General features: G+C 39.2%; 1 protein-coding gene across 1 annotated transcript in view; it reads right to left on the bottom strand.

The window, feature by feature from the left end:
* Window positions 1-5373: 5373 nt before the first annotated feature.
* The window catches only part of mthl1 (adhesion G-protein coupled receptor methuselah-like 1), a 156193-nt gene continuing 143394 nt past the window's right edge, over window positions 5374-18172 (bottom strand). Inside the window, exons 6-7 of the mRNA XM_018548307.1 lie at window positions 14328-14466; window positions 5374-5707 (exon numbers count right to left, since the gene is read on the bottom strand). Of these exons, the coding sequence (XP_018403809.1) occupies window positions 5374-5707; window positions 14328-14466 (473 nt within the window). The remainder of the gene's footprint in view (window positions 5708-14327; window positions 14467-18172) is intronic.

Genomic DNA, 18172 nt, shown 5'->3' with positions numbered 1-18172 from the left:
ATGATAATTTATTAAAACATTTGACATTCGAGATTAAATTGAGTTTGATTACCGAGCTTGAGATTGAAATTGATGTTAAAATTTAAAGACTTGAGAAATTAAGCCGAAGATAAATTTAATCTGCGAATACGCTTCTATCTCATAAATCGTTAACGACTCTACAGCTATATCTTGTAATTTTTTTAATAATGGTTTCCATCGGATTTAAAGGAAAGAATTTGCTCGTGATGTTATATGCGAATTGCATAAGATTTGTCCTTTTTAACTGAACTCGTACAATTCATCTTTTCTCTTTTTCTTTCCAACGTAAAAGGAAAGGAAGAAAAATAAACTGTGCAAGTTCAATTAAAAAGAACAGACCTATTGTTCGATTTCTGTGTAGATGGGTTTTGCATTCTTTCGATGGTATAGAAATGTAGTAAAAACGCCAAGCGAAGTATTCCCATTCAGAAATCAGTCCCGGTTGGATCCCAGTGGATGAGGGACACGCGTTTCAGTCTCTTCCTATAGATGCACGTAAAACACAAAATGACTACCCTGATCTTTAAATCCCTAATCACTAAATTTCGACTAAAATGAATGTGAACGTCAATCTCGTACGCCAAGGCTCGAAAACTTGGGCGAAGTTTCGTTTATATATATTTTACATCCGACTACACTATGTAATTAATCCTACCTATATCGGTTTCTGATCAGCAATCACAATTCCGCGCGTTTGAAATGCATCGCCATTCTTTGTTATGCATCGCATCACGAAACGAAATGCTTTGTCCTGATAACGATGTAAAACGATTCCGAGTATACTCATGCTGCGATACGTCTGTCTGGATGCATAAAACGAAACGGAACGCTGTTGAGAAAATTGTATATTCACGATTATTTCTCGATCGTCATGATGAAATACATCACACAAGTGAACAGTTCACGCAATCCGTTCATCGCTGTTTAAATGCATACTGAAAAAGTCTAATAATAATTAAAAAAACGTATTAAAGTTTGGAGAAATTATTTCAATGAAATGTAATTTTAATTAGTTAATATAACCTAATGAACAAAACGCTAATTTTACTTTTTCAAATATTATCTTATTTTTCTTATTATTATAAATAACTGATTACTTATTCTTATTATTACGTTTCATAATATTTATCCGACGTTGCACTAATTAAACAAAATACATTTGATAGCTATTACCAAACCTTTTTTCAATACAGACATTTATTTGGGATAAGAAACAAATGGAACGACGAAATCGCGGATAATTATTAATTCTTTAGTTGTGCGCGTACATATATCGTATGTCTGATTTATAATTGAGAATTATGTGATGAGAAAGCGAGTACAAAAAAGGCAAAATACGAAATTAATTGAAATTTTCACAATTAATTTGATACTTTCGATATGTTATTCAACGTATGTTAATGTGGACTGTAGAAATGATAAATATTTGATCGCATTAAAGAAATGTCGTGATATTTTGTTGTGCGTCATCATTCCCGTCTCATCAGAAAAGTCTTTTTGAAAGTCTTTTTGAAAGAAAACGATCACACGTGTTGCAGTTAAAGAGTCAAACTCGAGGAACCGACCGAGAGAGCTCCGTCGTCCGGTTCCTCTTTGTATACTTGATTTGGCGTGCCGAACGCCGCGTTTGGAAGGCATTTCAGAAGGCATTGAATTCCTAGTGTGTATTGTCACGAGTTGACATCGATTACATGCCTTGACCTACCTATACGTGTTTCTGTTTACGTACGCTTTGCGATTGTAAGCCCGGGGCCTGATACGAAACCGACGTCTCGTTTCGCTTGAGAGAGAAAGCGCCGGATGTGGAGCGATCTAGCAGAATCTTGAGTCTTAAGAAGAGCGTATACGAGTAATCATTGCTCCAGGCAAAGAGGATCGTTACATTAAAATCGCTCGAAAAATTGTAAAGCAGAGCTCGACGATCGGTGATTCGTTGTACTATCGAGAGCGCTATGTGTATCGTATAATACTTTCATAATACTAAGAAAAAAGAATTCTCCCCAAAGTGGCAGTTATGTGGTTAGTGTATCATGATTAATCTCATATACTTGAGAAAGTATATCTCTGGCAGTACATAGAGCTTCGCGGGAGTTCTTCTAGAATTCCCTTCCACGAAGTCCTTCCTCGGCATATCAGCTTCCCTCGTCGGAAAATTAAATGAATACTTTGCAACGCAAGAGATATCGAACCGTATCCGTACATAAAGTGCGGAAACGAGAATATTCTAAACATTCTTCCTTAAAAACGAGAAAATATTTCAACGTTATATGTCGAATATGTGAACAATGAAAAGTTTTGCAAAAAATCGCGTAGAAATCGATAACTCGATCTATATACCCTGTCTATTTTCGCTGTTTCGCGATGGTCATCAGTATAAATGTATCTCAAAATGATCGAGTTCAAATCAACATTCAATTCCTTTTACGGAAAACTGATCGGATGTAGAAATGTTGTGTAAAAGGATCTGCTCCCGGACGGTCGCACAAACGGATTACTCGTGTGCGGAGCAACGCACACGTCGACAAATTGCGTGCACGCGAATTGCGTGCGGAACGTTTTTACGTCCTGTAAACGGTATACGCGCAATGCAATGAAGTTCTTTTTTTTTTTTTTTTTTCATGTGCTCGGTACCCCGAAACAAGACCGTTCGATTGATCAGTGATAAATTGTGGCTCGGAAGCCACGATGTCGCATGTTTAATGCCACGGCCGTTCCCCGCCCAGACCCGGCTAACGACGTCGATGCAGATTTATGCTAAGGGAAACGGAAAAACGATTGCTCCTAGATTCGATAACATCCGATGAATAATGAAGTAAAAGAGGACTCGGAAGAAAATCCGTGATGAACTCCCGATTGTCCTTTGGTAATACAAGGCGCAACGAAGGTAAGACCTGTCGTTTCGTCTCAAATTTTCTCGTATTCAGATCTCGAGAGAGCATAATGATCATTAAGTTGAAAGAAACTGTCGTCTCGTCGAACGTTAATTACGCCGTTACATTACAATAGACGTATAACACGATACTTTCATCTCGTTCCAGTCTAAAGGTTCTACATGGAGATAAAAATCAAATGTATTCTCGAAATAGTTTAATAAATAATAATGCGAGAATTACGTTAGATTATTCGTATAACGAATTATTAATGTAAAAGATTATATATTATCAAAAACTGGCCGTCGGAAAACTTGCCGTAAAATGGCGAAATCATTTTAGAAAACAAAACTGCCACGTATAGCTGTGACGCTCTATTGTTAAAAATGATTAATCTCGAGGGAGATACTTGCGCTCGTCCCGAGCCGATATTATTAATATCAATGAATATCGTTGTCCGCGCTGGAGAAAAAGAAAGAATATTAATTCGCCTCGATCATAAATCATGCATTGTTTCTGCCCGCTACCGAGGTCCGAAGAGTACGCGTCATTGTCTGTTTTAGCGACGTAGAACCATTACGAACTCTGATTTATGAATGATGCGTATCCGAATAGGTTCTCGAGGCTGCGTAAAGAAATGTTGAGCGTTCCCGGGTGCTAGTAAAGGTAAATTCCGAACACCCTTTTTAGATAGAAATTTTTTTGAATTTTTAAATAGCCTTCGGATCGTATTTAGGCGGCGATGTCGTGTTTGTGCCAAACATACGTCCGTTATATTTAGTGACGAATATTCACGGCACATAAAACATGATGGTAATTGCCTGAGGAACTCGTGATTAAGAGACATCGGAAAAGATCGAAATAGACACGAGTGCCTTTTTTTAAACATTTGTGTTGCTCGGCTTAACACCCGTCGCCTCGAATGTTCTGCACTTCTTCTCGTGTCATGCTTGTGATAGATACGTTAAACGTATACAGACATCTGTACAATGTCTCGTCATCTTGAGTGCCTCGAGTGCAAAAGCGTCAAACTCGAGCTAAAATATCGCAATTCGAAATCACAGCACGGATTCGGAATAAATTCAAGATATCATATCTTTCTTTGTGCCATTTTTGGTGAGTTCCGCGCTTTACATATATGCCGTATGTAAACGAATAAAAAAGAAGAACGCGTACACGAAAATGCTCTAAAATGCGAGATCGGCGAGATATCGCAGCAAAGAGTTTCTGTTAATTGCATACGGTGAGTAATTGGTTATGTCAGAGAAGATGGATCGCGTGGTGGTAAGTCCGGCAGAACCAAAACAGGAATGGACAATTAGCGTTCCCGTTCTTTCGTCAGCGAAATTTCGCGATCTATCTTTGTCGACAAGCAAGTGTATTCAGTTTTCAGATCCAATGATTAGAACGAAGTGTGTTTGCCGCCTGCTTCGTGCAAACCGATATATAGATTGTCGGTGATCAACATCCGCTCGAACGAGACGGTTCCGGAAGTTACTACCGAGATTTCAGATATAATCGTATACGCTGATTCTCCGATTGTATTTCGCTCGACAGATGTTGCGAGACGGGTGAGTTAATGACTACGTCGAATAGCCCACGACAGGAAAATCAAGTCCTACGTGACTTACCTTATACACGAATTTAAACGCTGTGTCATTCGTTTCTTTGTTGTGTGTTCTCTTTCTACGAATAGAAATCCGCATTTTCGTGCAACATTTTACGACCAGACAGGACAAAGAGCGTAAATAATTCTCTCCGTATTTCTGCTGCACGAAATTGCGCTATCGCGTTTCGCGAGAACTCAAACAGCGAGAAAGTACAAAACATACCTAAAATACGTCCGGAAGGCGTCTTAAACACTTTCGGATGTTCTTTAGATAGACATTTCCCGGGCCTCTCTCGTATACTCGCGTATTAACTAGAAAATGTCAATAAGAGAACGCTTTCAGCAAAAGTCTCTCAACCTTTTTGCAAAGTCAACGACGGAAAACTTCTTGCTGCTCAACCAATCGTGTGGAAATATTCTCTCTGGTCGATTAGTCCGACGTTATTATAAAGCGACGACACCTCATTTGTATCGCCGATGTACGGAGTCACATTGTGCGCAGAGCTTGTTACCTGCTCACGAAGACGAAATAAAGCGGAAGAGACGCCGTATATACGTTTACGACTGCGGACGAGTCGTCGGCGTAAAGTGCAATCACTGGTTTCCTGGTGAATGGAGACCATTCATGGAACCCCATTACGACCCTTTCGCGCGTCTCCGTGTAAGTTTTCCGCAGTGGAAACTTCTCCGAACAACGAATTGCAGCCGCGAGACGATCTCTCGGTAGGTTCAATCACGATTCAAATCGAATTGCTCTCATCGCGTTTATCGGCCGATCAAGCGCAATGACAAGCGTATTCGACGATTTTCAGCAACGTTGACTGATGGGAGATTTTTAAGTGCCGAAAGATCGACGCGGGCGGGAGAACCATTCTAGCAGATAGTCTCTAACGGTGCAGTTTTAGTGCTCGGATTTTGCGTTACGCTGTCGCCCATGCTAGGCATCCCGTGACTGGTTGTGCTGTGACCATTACCCTGTCTCCCGGCGTTGATTTGCGGATTCTTACTGAAGAATCTTTTCAGTGCGGCTCGAACTTGCGGCTGGCAGCCAACCGCCGCGAAAATCAACACCCCTTGGAAGGCGTTTATCAGGTCGGTGAAGTACCAGATGTACTGCGGACCGCCGACGGCCCATGAGACAACGTCAGCTACCCAGGTAATACCCATTACAATCACCAGCTTCATACATATGCGGCCCAGCGTTGCTCTGAAAGTAGAAATGAACAGGAAAACTTAAATACAATGTTTTCATGAATATGAGAAATGTGTTTACTTGAAATTAATATATTAATTTGTTATATTAAAAGATAAAAATATGAATAAAAGCATCGGATCCGATCCAATCCTACTTTTCAGGATATCTGAAATTTCACCTCAACATAGAAGGGTTAAGAATGTGTGTGAAGAGGCACGTCTAATTTTAGTGGAACTATACGGTTAGTACGTGTAAACCAGAGAAGCCGCAGGTACGAAAGATTATGAGCGAAATTGATTGCAAACATAGCTCGGTTGACATTTCGCTATTGTTTACGTTATAATCGTTGTGCTAGCGAACGTCGCTGAATGCGATATTGCAAGAAATTATTTATCGCGCTATGAGACTCTCCCTGACGGTCAATAAAGCAATCGTATGCCTCGCTACATATGACGCGCGTAATGAATGTAAATGGTACGCGATTAATTGACATTGTTTATTTGATAAGCGAGACTGCGCTTTGTCTCGTTATAAATAATAGGCGATCAAATAATACGCGATTATAAATTTTCGCTTTCCTCATTGGCGTTTAACTATTGACTTTTCGAGAAGCTTTCGTCTCTCCCCCTTTCGGTCGGTGTATGTACAAAATATGGCTCAATTTGGCCCGCCGATTTCCGTGTCGGAGGGTAGAAAAGCGAAATCCACAATTATTCGCGGAATATTGCGGAACAAGCACTAGAAAAGTCTCGCTTATCGTTAGATCATTATCCGTTATTAAACGAATCATATGAACCTCGCGAGTAAATGCACCCTCACATTCGATACGCTATGCATCATATATATATATATATATATACATAGGCTTGCCACAAATTCCTCCTACACAGCTTTTCCTTGATTTCCGGATAAAATTCCATGATTTTCGCTAATATTTTTAATATTTAAATTTTTTTGTATTTTTGTTCTCAATTAAAACAGCTGAATTTTTTGTTGAAAGAGTAATTTAATAGAGCGATGTAAATTACTATTATTATTGGGAGTGTGCATTAATTTTAAGGGATTTTTTTGGTAAAAATACGGCTTTATGATATGTGTGTGAAAAAATGATTATAAATTGATCATTCAAAATATTGTCGCTAGCCACTATTTTTTCCCTATCTTTCGGGGTAATTGTAATATATTTTATTTTTTGTAAGTTTTAAAATAAAGTTTAAACATTTGTCCTATAAGAAAGTTAAATGTAATATGTTCATGAATTTTTAGATATTTTTCGAACAACTTTAAATAGGTAATGAGGCACCGAACTGAGCATTGTAAGGGTTAAACTTCTTTAAAACTAAAAATTTTTATTTTCCATACAATTTTGCAAAATTCTCTGACTTTCTCTGATTTCCAGTTTCGTGACAATCCTGATGTAATATGTATTCCGTCGCAGGCAACCCCAAAGTCAAAGCGTTATTAATGCGCCCTGTCAGAATATTCGCGGTCCGTAGCACCGTACAGTCCGTACGCCGAGCGGTATCGCAGAATTATGACATCGTAATGTCGCTCCGCGAGCCGGCCGGCGCGGCGTGGCGTTATCCTGACGCGCCACATCGGTCGCAGCCACCGAGAATTCTATTTTCGTTGGTGTTGCTAATTATTATGAACGGACCGCGTGCAGTCCCTCGGCTGTCGCGAGCGCGAACTCGCGGAGAGGCCCCAGAGGGGAAATGAGCGAGCATCGAAAATAACGTCTGAGAGGAAGAAACCGGGAGGGAATGAGAGACAGGAACGATGAGGATGATGTTGAGAATAATTTGGAATCCCGTCTATTATTATTTTTTTTTTTTTCAATAGACGTGACTCTTCGTGAAGACAATTTGGTAACTCGAGTCGCGTGAGTGTCGGCGAACAGACAGAAATTGAAATAGCAGCGGTAAAGACTACAGCGTGTGATACGTCGTTTCAATTACGTGTCTTATAGCTTTAACAGTGTAGGGTGATGATATCATAAATAAGCGGTGAAAAGATTTAATCGTTTCTTAAGCGGGGGGATTTAAACTGTATGCCTTTATTCCTCCCTTATGTAGAACCTAAGCAGAAACGGAGGAATATATAGAACAATTTAAGTAGTCGTTCAATATAGTTAAAAAAAATGTTCTCTTGTATTTGAATTGTAGCGGATTAGGAATCTCGTAGAGACTATTACTTTTACAGATACGAAAAAAGATCAAATGAAAATAATTATTTAAGCATTAAAGATTAAAGATTCAGTTTGACTGAGAGATTCAGTTGTGTATCCATAATACCATTTAAAAAGATTTTATTCAATATTGTTTATAAAAATAATTTTTCTTCATTTTGTCATTCATATACATATTTGTCATTACATTTTCTTGTAGTAAATGTCGTACTTTCCAATATTACTTGCGCATAGAATGACAATTTCTCGAAAGAGAACATAATTGATTGAAATTATAAAATAAGTAACAGAGAGGACACAGTTAAAGCTTAAGTGCGAAATAATTACAACCCCTGGAGATACAGAATAAATGCGTCTTGTTTCCAAGGCGGGTGAGAGGCGCGAGGGATCCTGTTTTATAAACGAGGTAATATTACGCTTCCGTCGAAGCTTCCGTCCGTAGAAGCGCTACGCGATATTACCTTCGCCGGCGTGTCTGCGCGAAAATTTCAGATCACGAGCGAGCGATGTGAATAAACGAGAAAGGTTTGAAAACGTTGCCGTATGAATGCGATACGATCGACCATGACAGCTGTCGCGCATCGAACAAAGCGCGACCGGAAGTGGGATGTATCGACTGGACGTGGAAAAGTACGATATAATTTGCACGAGGGTCAATATTACGAGCGCATGGCGAACAACAATAACCGGAGAGAATTCCTACGGGAAGCGGGGGGAGCGTATAGGAGTGGAGTGAACGAGGTGGAATGGTCCACACATGGAAGCTCCGTAAATATTGAATCCCGCGCTGCACTGTTCCGCGTTTCTGTGCGCCAGGTCGGTGGTCCAGACCGGGCGTGTAATGCGAGACAATAAGGAGGAGAGAATAAATGAGAATGCGCGGAAGAGAAACGCGGAGAGTTTCAGGAGGCAACGGCCCAACAAAAGACTCCGAAGGAAGATGTCCATTATCTAGGATCGAGAAAGGGAAACGCGCGATTCGAACGATCGTCATGCGTGGCTTTTTCCTTTTTTGGCTCTCTTCCGAGAGCAAACAAACCGAATGAAGTCGTTACATGTACATGTGAGAATAAAACTCCATTTTCCAATCGCGATGGATAGAATCACGTTTCTTTTTTTTTCATTTTTCGCCGTTTATACACGAACGGTACAATTGATGACTCAAGCATTTTTTGCACGTCTTCGTATAAATAATATGATTTTTCTACGGCTGTACGAAATATGTGAGAACCATTCAAGGAGGATAATCAACGCCGCGTTCCGCGTTAATTGTATAAATATATAAATTACGATGAGCTGTGATTTCCACGCATTTGTATAGAACGAGTCCACAATGGACAGGAGCGGGAATAGCGAAATTATTATCCCGTTTAATCGACGGAGTAAAAACAGTGGATATTGGACGCGAGTGTCGCGCGAGAAGGGACGAGCTAAACTCGGAAGATGAAAGCCGACGACGCCAAGAAGCGGCGGGGACGCGGACGAAAAACGATCTGAAATAGACAGCTTGCACGGGAGCGTTTATGTGCGTTTATTCGTGGTTGCAAATAAATGTCAATCTTCGCGGACGGGCAAGAATGGCGGAAGGTCCGCGAACTCGACGACGGAGTTAATTGACATGAAGTAGATGGCGGGGAGAAATTTGCGCGCCTCTGCGACGATGACTTGGGAAATATCAAATATACAGCCTGATGCGAGTAGAAAGGGTCGACGACTTGGAATAAAATTTTAACCCATCGCCGCGCACCGCGTGTTTACTCGCGTCGTCCAGGCGGCTTTCGAAGTTTCTTGACATTCGCGCAGTTAATCATTCATAAGCTATGCGGCATACGTTATTTTTAGACGCCACGCGAACGCCTGTGCTTTGCAATCAACGCATACAATTTACTGTGGTACTGTTAGAACGCAATCGTCGGGGTGCCCTCTTCAAAGGGTCACGCAGACATCTTTTCCTTCTTCCTACCGCAGGTGGTTTGCGACTTACGATATGTACGGGAATACTAAAGAGAAAAAAGAGGGTATAGAAACACAGGACCGATAAATATGAGCAAATTACGAAGGAAGCGTACCCGGCTGCAATTGCGATATAAAAGTGTGTAATAAAACCTCCTGCCAACGCGTCCGCGCTTGTAGACCTTGCTCACGATTCCCGGTACTTTCTTCCAAGAAACCAAGAGATCCACATCACGGGAGAGACATGAAGGTACGATATAACGTGAGAAAATCCTTCTTTCCGCGATTTAAGTGCGAAGTCAGGAAGTGGCGGCTTAAGAACGACAGACGCAGAGGCAGGTATCGCAGAAATATACTGTCTATATAAGTATATTTATACGATTCTCTCTCTCTCTCTCTCTCTCTCTCGTTCCCCGTCATACGTGAAGATTATTCCCGCGCGGTCGCAAGTACAGAAACACTGTCACGCGTTCTTGAACGTGTGGAGCCAGGCGTCGGCCGCATAAAATATTTTTTGCCGGTGGAAAATCCGCTATCTCGACTCCGAGGCGAGGAACCGCGGAAACACAGATCTCCACTTTGCGCGACCGCGAGAGGAAAAAGGGTGGCGACGGAGACGCGTGAGAGTGCATCGGACTTGACGAACTGGATCCGCACATCGGATGGCACTCGGCCCCTCGCCGACGGTTTATTGCGAGTGTTTCATACCGCGTTTTATGACCCCCGGCGGCCATCACCGTGTCGCCTTTTGTCAGAAGATAATTCAAGCCGGTTCCTCCTTCCTCCGGCAAATGTCAAATCGGACGTGATGTCTGTACGTTAACTTGGCGCCACAACTGAAACCATCTGACCGGTCGCGTGGGCAGACGTATATACGACGTTTTAAAATGTCAAGATTTTCTTCTCCACGGGTTTTTCTCGCGAATGTATGTATATTGTTGCGCTGAAAAACAATTTATTTTATTGAATCTTTAATACATATTTCTTTGAATAGAACAGAAAAAAGTATTGATAAATATTTACTTACATTAAACGTAAAATCAATAAAAACAATTATATAGTTGAATCAAATTAATGATTTTTATATCAAATGAATATATGTTTATATTTAGTAAATATTTACTTAGAACTACTCGAGCAAATATTTATGAAAATTTAGTACTTTTTTAAAAGCGTATATTGCGACGCGCGCGTGACACACAAATAAAAGTCGTTACTTCGTTCTAAAGACGGGGCTGTTGCTGCGTAAAACGTGTTTGTTCTTATCTATATAATTTGTATTGTAACCAGCATTTATTTATTACGTTCAACATTAAAAATACTGACGTTTATTTCGTTGTTCATGAATATTTTCCTATTCTAATTTTGACCTGCGTATTCGTTGTGTATATTCATGTGTATTTATAATCACAGCTTTTTTTCACTGAATGTTTTCATGCTTTAAACTGAAATGTAACACAAAACATAACATAAAATAAAAAATATACAATAATAAAAATAAATAATAATACAACTCCGCATATTTCAGTGAAAGGAATATTCGAGGTTATCGGTGATATATTTATTTCATTCTTTTCCGATGACAAATAAAAGTCACAGTAAACTTGGCGTTGAATAAAAAATAATATTGCTATTCTCTTTCATAAATAGCATGAATGTATATATGATGGTAAATTTTCGCAAGGCAATCTATCCACGTCAAGGTGTACCGGAAACTATGCAAACGTACGTGATGAACGAAATCCGTTCGTTGAAGACATAGAACAAACTCGGGATGAGGCGAAATCTGCATATGCTATTACCTTTCCTTTTGCCAACAATGGTATTGTGTTCGTGTACGTACATCACGGCGGGCAAATAGCGTCGTCGAAATCGCGAATTGGGATCGTCAATATCAATCTCGAATAGAGCGAGAGAATGTGAGAGCGGATCGAAGGGACGTCGAGCGAATGGAAAATAACGATTGCCTGATATCAGTCGGCTGGAAGGTAATAAAATAAACCTTTCCGCGCGCGCGAAGTCTGCGCTTTGTAAAAAGAATCCGTTCGCCTGTGCAAATCGGAAAGTACGAGGTGTCAAATACTTCTCGTCGTAAAAAAAAATTGAAAAATACTTTGACGTTTCAACGTCAAATCTTTTGCACTCGGGTCGTCCGCACCTCAGCGTTTCACGTATCGAGTCAAATTATCTTGGTAAACTTGAAGGCTTACTTGTGAGATAAAAAAATAAAATTTGCAGTATTCAGAATTGTCACAAATTCCTCATTCCAAAATTCCAGAGATAAAATTTCATAATCTTTCCTAATTTTTAATATAAAAAATGTTTTTGTACTTTTATCTTATTTTGGAAATCGTCGAATATATTTTATTAAGAGATCAATTTAACATAGAGCTATGTAAATTACTATTAATGTTGCTGACATTTGTCTTCATTTTCTGGATTTCCAATTTTGTGACAATCCTGTATTTTCTCTAAATTATTACTCACAAATTAGAGCTCGCGTATATTCACATATAAAAATCTGAAAGCGTAATAATTTTGAAACTTCCGAGGATTTTCCTTAACTGTCGCCACGTGTCCTTTCATCTTCAACCGGTTATCCTTGATATTCAACGATCCCATCAGGCGCCGTCCTTCGACGTCTAAAATAAAGTTCCGTATTCACACGGAAAACAGGAGACTGGGCATTTCGCCTGGGCCAATAAAACTTGATCGTTTCCAAGGCGTGAGTGTCGTTTCGCAGTCGCTGAAACGATCGGGCGTTCCACGGCAGCCGTGCGCAACGTCGCGTTTATTATCGTTGCATCGAAGCGTGTCGGAAATGGCCCGTAAACGCGGCTGTTGGCACAATTCCGGGATATTCCTAGAGTTATTGTTGGAGCATCGATATTCTCGCGTGCGCGAGAATCGATACATTTCGTCTTTTCACGAAGAGCAAATCGGAGCAATGCACTTGGCTTTCTGCGGAAAGCGGTTCGAAATATTGTGAAACAGTCTCTTCTCGTTCTACCGAAACATTGAATGTTTCCAATAAAACAAGCTTATGATCGCGCTTATGATCCTACTTCGATTCGATGTTCTTTTGATGTTTCGTGCGCACGTCTTCGTTTATTTAAATTTGAATTATATGGGAGATTTTCGCACGCCGTGTGCAAAACGTTATAGATAAAATTTTCGTGTGGTCCAAACAGAATTTCTAACGGCCGTCGTTTTTACATGACAAAATATACTATCTCTTGCACACGTCCGAGTATCACTTCACTTCGATCTTTAAATAGAATCAGACAAATTGATCGTTCAATTGAATCGATTAACCAGAGTCCGCGGAGTGAGCGAATCAGTCGGATACGAAGAGATAAGCAGATCTTCCAGTTCCTGCAAACGAGTTTATCTGCTTTGCACGATTAGCAAGGTCGCGAGACTTTTAACTTTTATTGATAATGGCCATTCTTTGAAAGCTGCAGAAAAACGTGAAGAGAATATTCATCAAGTTTCATGGCCGGGCGTAAGGTAAATGTTTGCTTGCGCGAGAAAAAGGCTTGCTGGTTGGCCGATGTCTCACGTGACGAACGTACGACATGTGTTTACGAATTTCTCACGATCTCGGGAAAAAACTGCGCTAAAGGAATAAACGTTATTATTTTTCAACCGTGGAATGCCGACGAAATCCGTACTCGTTGGCCGCAAGGTTGGCGAATACCTCGAGAAACTGGCGGCTGTTGAATTTAGGGGGACCATCAGCTGGTCGATTCCGAGCCATGCTGTCTCGGTTAATCCGACCAGATTGCAGGACTATCCTTCGTTAATCCATCGATAAATCGGCTGGTTCCAAATACTCGTACAGGGATACTCGGAAAGGCAATGCTTACGAAACGTAATTAAATTCATGCCACCCTGATTACATCGTTTCGAGTTCGCTTTATTTTCTTGTATTTCTCTTTAAAATTTTTAGAGTGAATCTCACTCTGGAGGGCAAAATCTCACTCTTATAGATTTAAATTGAGCTACTCTTTTTCAAGACTGGCTCAATTCTCACTCTTTAGGGTGAAATTCCACTCCAAAGTAGAAAGTTCAATTAATATTTTTATCTTTTTTTTTTTTAAATTAATTTTGATTAACTAATATTTGTTTTAGTAAAATGTATTCCATTGATAAGATAAAGTATAAATATGTATAATATGCTGCAGGCATCGTTGTATTTCATTCGAAGATCAAATTTTGCATTGCAAAAATTTATTAGCGTACAAAAGTCTCTCGTGGCACAAATAATAAATTAATGTCCGTACCAAAGCAAAAAATGTTATTCTCCGTACAATTTAACTAATGGAAACCGTTATTCATGGATAGAATACACGCAAATAAGCGTGTTCATTTAAACAAAGTTAAAACATGATAAATTATTTCTACGGAAACAATACTGGAAAATGAATGAGTAGGATACATTATGGTTTCTTTTTTTTTTCAATTGCGACGAGAAGAATGTTTACTTACCTCTCAGTGGTGCTTTTTACGAATTCGCCTTTCCAGAGACCGCACGTCAATTCGCGAGCAGTTACAGCGAAAAACATAAGATTTACAGCTAGAAGCACTCCGATCGGTCCAAAGAAATATGCCAGAATTTCCATGTCACCTGCAAGGCAAACAGAACGAATCTAAAATTCTGATGAAAATTAAAAAATCGCAGTCAGCTTGACAATATAATACGATATTTAATCTTTTACAGTTGCTTATTTACCCAGGCATTATTTATATCGTAATGATTTGTGAGCAAATGAGTGTATTATTTTTTATCATACTACATTGAGAAAAAAGCCTAGCAATAGCTGGTAAATGTATTTAGCATATTAATAAAATATTTAATTAACATTTTCAAACATAATAATAACCGACCGTTTGGTAATAATTATATTATCAAACATTTAAGAAAGTAAAATTAACGTTTAGTTGATTCAATCAAATGCTAATGTTTTATTTATATTAATTGAACATTAAAATTATTCTACTAAAACGTTTAGTAATTATATATTCCTATGTATAATACAATGAAAAGAATATTAGATTTTAATAAATATTTGTTTAAATAGTAAATATATTCATTAAATGTAAACCTATATTTATTTGATACAAAAACCATTAATTTGATTTAATATAATTTTATTATTTAAAGAAATATTATATTAAAATTTAGCAAACTTTTTTTTTTTCTTCAGTACGAGCTTGATTATTACTACCAAACTTTTTTGTCGGTGTAGTTTTCAAATTTCACGCGCAAATGGGGGGGGCCTACAATTCCTGTAAGTAATAATAATGCTGACGACGTTTACGCGATCGAAACGGTAGTAGCGGGGTTCCCTAGAATTCATGTGTGTTCCATGAAGAACGAACGTCAATTTCTATTTTGGTTTCGCTAACGGCTCATCGGCACGAAACGGTCCTTGCACCTGGATTAATCATACGGTGATTCTCGCCCGTGGAACGACCTCAGGTCGATATTCCAAATTTTGAACGGTGCAGATGTATGAACGGCGGTGGCTGTTTCGCATTGCAAACTGATTTAATAATAAAACGGTGCTATCAATTAAATAATCAGCGGGTTTATCCTCGCGATGCTTAATTCGGCGCATCTCCGATAATTCCGATAGTGGCTCGTGACATCTGTTCGAATGATGCGCCATTCGCACCAGAAAACGCAGTAAGATGTGAAAACGCTCTGATTTTCGCGTATCAACGAATTAGGAAATGAAATCTGATTTTCGACGTTTTACCTCGCTGCGGATTATCTCACTCGTGCCTGTAATTAATTGAAACTGGTGTGATTCTCGAGATTATATAAAGTATTCATCGGGGATTATAAATTCAACGGAATTATTCTGATGTACCGATTATATCTGATTATATCTGAGGATCGAGGGAAGCGAAGAGAAAACTGCGTCTCGGAATGCGGAAGGCGAGTTTTCGTAATGCACACGAGCGGAAATGGACGGACGGATTTATGACAAACAAATAAATCGTATGGTGTCGACCTGTCGACAGGCTTGGGTTTATTTTCTTGTCCGTATCGACGGGTGGCATGTTACGACGGAGAGAAAATAGGGACGTCGTGCCGGCCAGAAGTTCGTTTTCGAACGAACGTCTGAACGTCTGAAACGCGTATCCCTCATTTATTTTTAATTATTTATCACTCCGGGCGCGAGAACGGTGTAGTTCGCGATTGCGAACGATAATAACCAATGGGGCGAGACGCACTTTGTTTCCGTTATCCAATAATGTCCGATAGCCGATAACTTCGCTGTAGCGTCATTGCACATTTGTCCCTCCCTCTCGTGAATAGCGCTGTTTACGCACTGCCCTTGCCGCACGTATCTCAAGCGATTAAATTTTTTTCCTCTTTTCGTAGTGTGTGTGCGCGCCATTTCCAAAAGAGATGTAATTTTCCTCATCCCATAATTAATCGCGGGATTAACCCTTTGCTCGATTTTTAATTAAAACTGTCGTAAAATAAATACATATACAAACTTTATTGTGTATATATATCTCTTTTTTAACAGTTTTATGAGAATTAAATAAAGTAACAAAAAAAGACAAAATGTTCAATTTAATATCGTTTAAAGAACAGTGATAATCTCTCTATAGGTACCAGAAATTACATACATTTGCTTTCGTGTTAGAATAGTTGCCAGAATTATTCACATTTGTATAAACTCTTGTTGTTAAAAAGTATGCCAAGAATATAGTATAGCCCGCGGATCCTTTGAAATGCGTTTCGGAAGTGTGGTAACAATGCTAACAATCGTGACTTTTGTTTCCTCTTGCTGTCGCCTTCGTCTGTTATAATTCTTTCCTCTGTTCACCTACGAATCCTGCTACTTTTTTTTTTTTTTAAGAAAAAAATGTTTTTGGTGAAATTATTAAGGGGTTCTATCGAAACGTTGTATTGTACTTCACGCGATAAGCCGGAGCCAGGTAATCGAGGGATAAAAATAAAGTGGAAAATCCACCCGATTCACGAAGGGAGATGGGCGAGCGCGTGCAATCGCACGATTGAACATAGTAAATTCTGCACGAGGTTACAACAACGAGGGTATTCCATTGGCGATCACGCGACCGCCATGCCATCATGATCCCGTCGAAATTGCATCCCCGCGCGGGAAAGGGCGGTATGTGTTTAGCAGAAATCATGGTAAATCACGCGGAGCGTGCACTTACCCAATCGCGGGTAGGATCGGATCTGATCGGATCGGTTTCCCGGTTTCCGAGGTTCTGGTGCAAGGCTACGCGATTCCCCGAATTCCTGAGATGTGCACGCGCTGGTACGCGCTCGAATTTCAAGTGCAAGATATAGACAGCCTTATCTCGTATCGAATGTATCAGTTAAACAGATTTAATACCGATTTTGCGATACGAATTCATACGATATCGTTTGTCATCGTGCGAATATACCAAGTTCCAGTAGATAATATAAATATATTTATGTTTATATAATGCGCGACCAGAAGTAAACGCGATCATTTAAATTGTTCACGAAATTGTGATTTTATATAAATAGTATAAAGAAGAGAAAATAATGATCTAATAATATTCCACTTCCATACACATGTAAAATGTCGGAAATGTAATATTTCTAAAATTTAGTGTAAAATTTAATTATGTTATTTGACTTTATATCATATGATTATATTATTCTATAAAATCTGTTTATATGTTTATATTATATGACTACATTATTCTCCAAAATATAATATATAAATAATGCATGGAAAATATATGCAATCACATATAACCTTATAATTGAGTTTATGTAGCTGTGTTGTACAGAAGATTAATTTACATATTATTATCGTATTTCCAGTTTATATATAAAATAATAAAATATATATTTACACTTCTCTCTCTCTCTCTCTTTCTCTCTTTTCCTACTCCACATAACGCAAATCGTTAAAATTAAATTGATTATAATTTACTAAGCCAGTATATTATAATCAAAATAAAATATTAAGCATTGCTTACGAAATTACACAAGAATTTTAACAGTAATAAAAATAGGATTCATGTGCAAAGTCCGCTACTTCGATCTTCGGTAATTTAGTGACCGAAACCCTAGCCAACACTCTCCGGTCGCTTTTATCGGGGTGATTCGCCCCCTCGCAGCCAACCGGACCAACGACTCTTCCAACCCCATAACTACGGATGCAATCTGCCAGAAACAGACTTCCACGAGAACTCCTCCCGTAGCCACTTATCGGCTATAGAGAAGCATCCGCGCGTCCGCAAACAAATCCATAAATAAAATCCTTAACGGACTAAAAAGCTCCGCAAGTGGCGTATATATCGTACAC

This window comes from Cyphomyrmex costatus, unplaced genomic scaffold (assembly GCF_001594065.2).
Source record: "Cyphomyrmex costatus isolate MS0001 unplaced genomic scaffold, Ccosl1.0 scaffold72, whole genome shotgun sequence".
Lineage (NCBI taxonomy): Eukaryota > Metazoa > Arthropoda > Insecta > Hymenoptera > Formicidae > Cyphomyrmex > Cyphomyrmex costatus.
The sequence above is the reverse complement of the archived record's forward strand: the minus strand, read 5'-3'. Positions and strand labels throughout refer to the sequence as shown.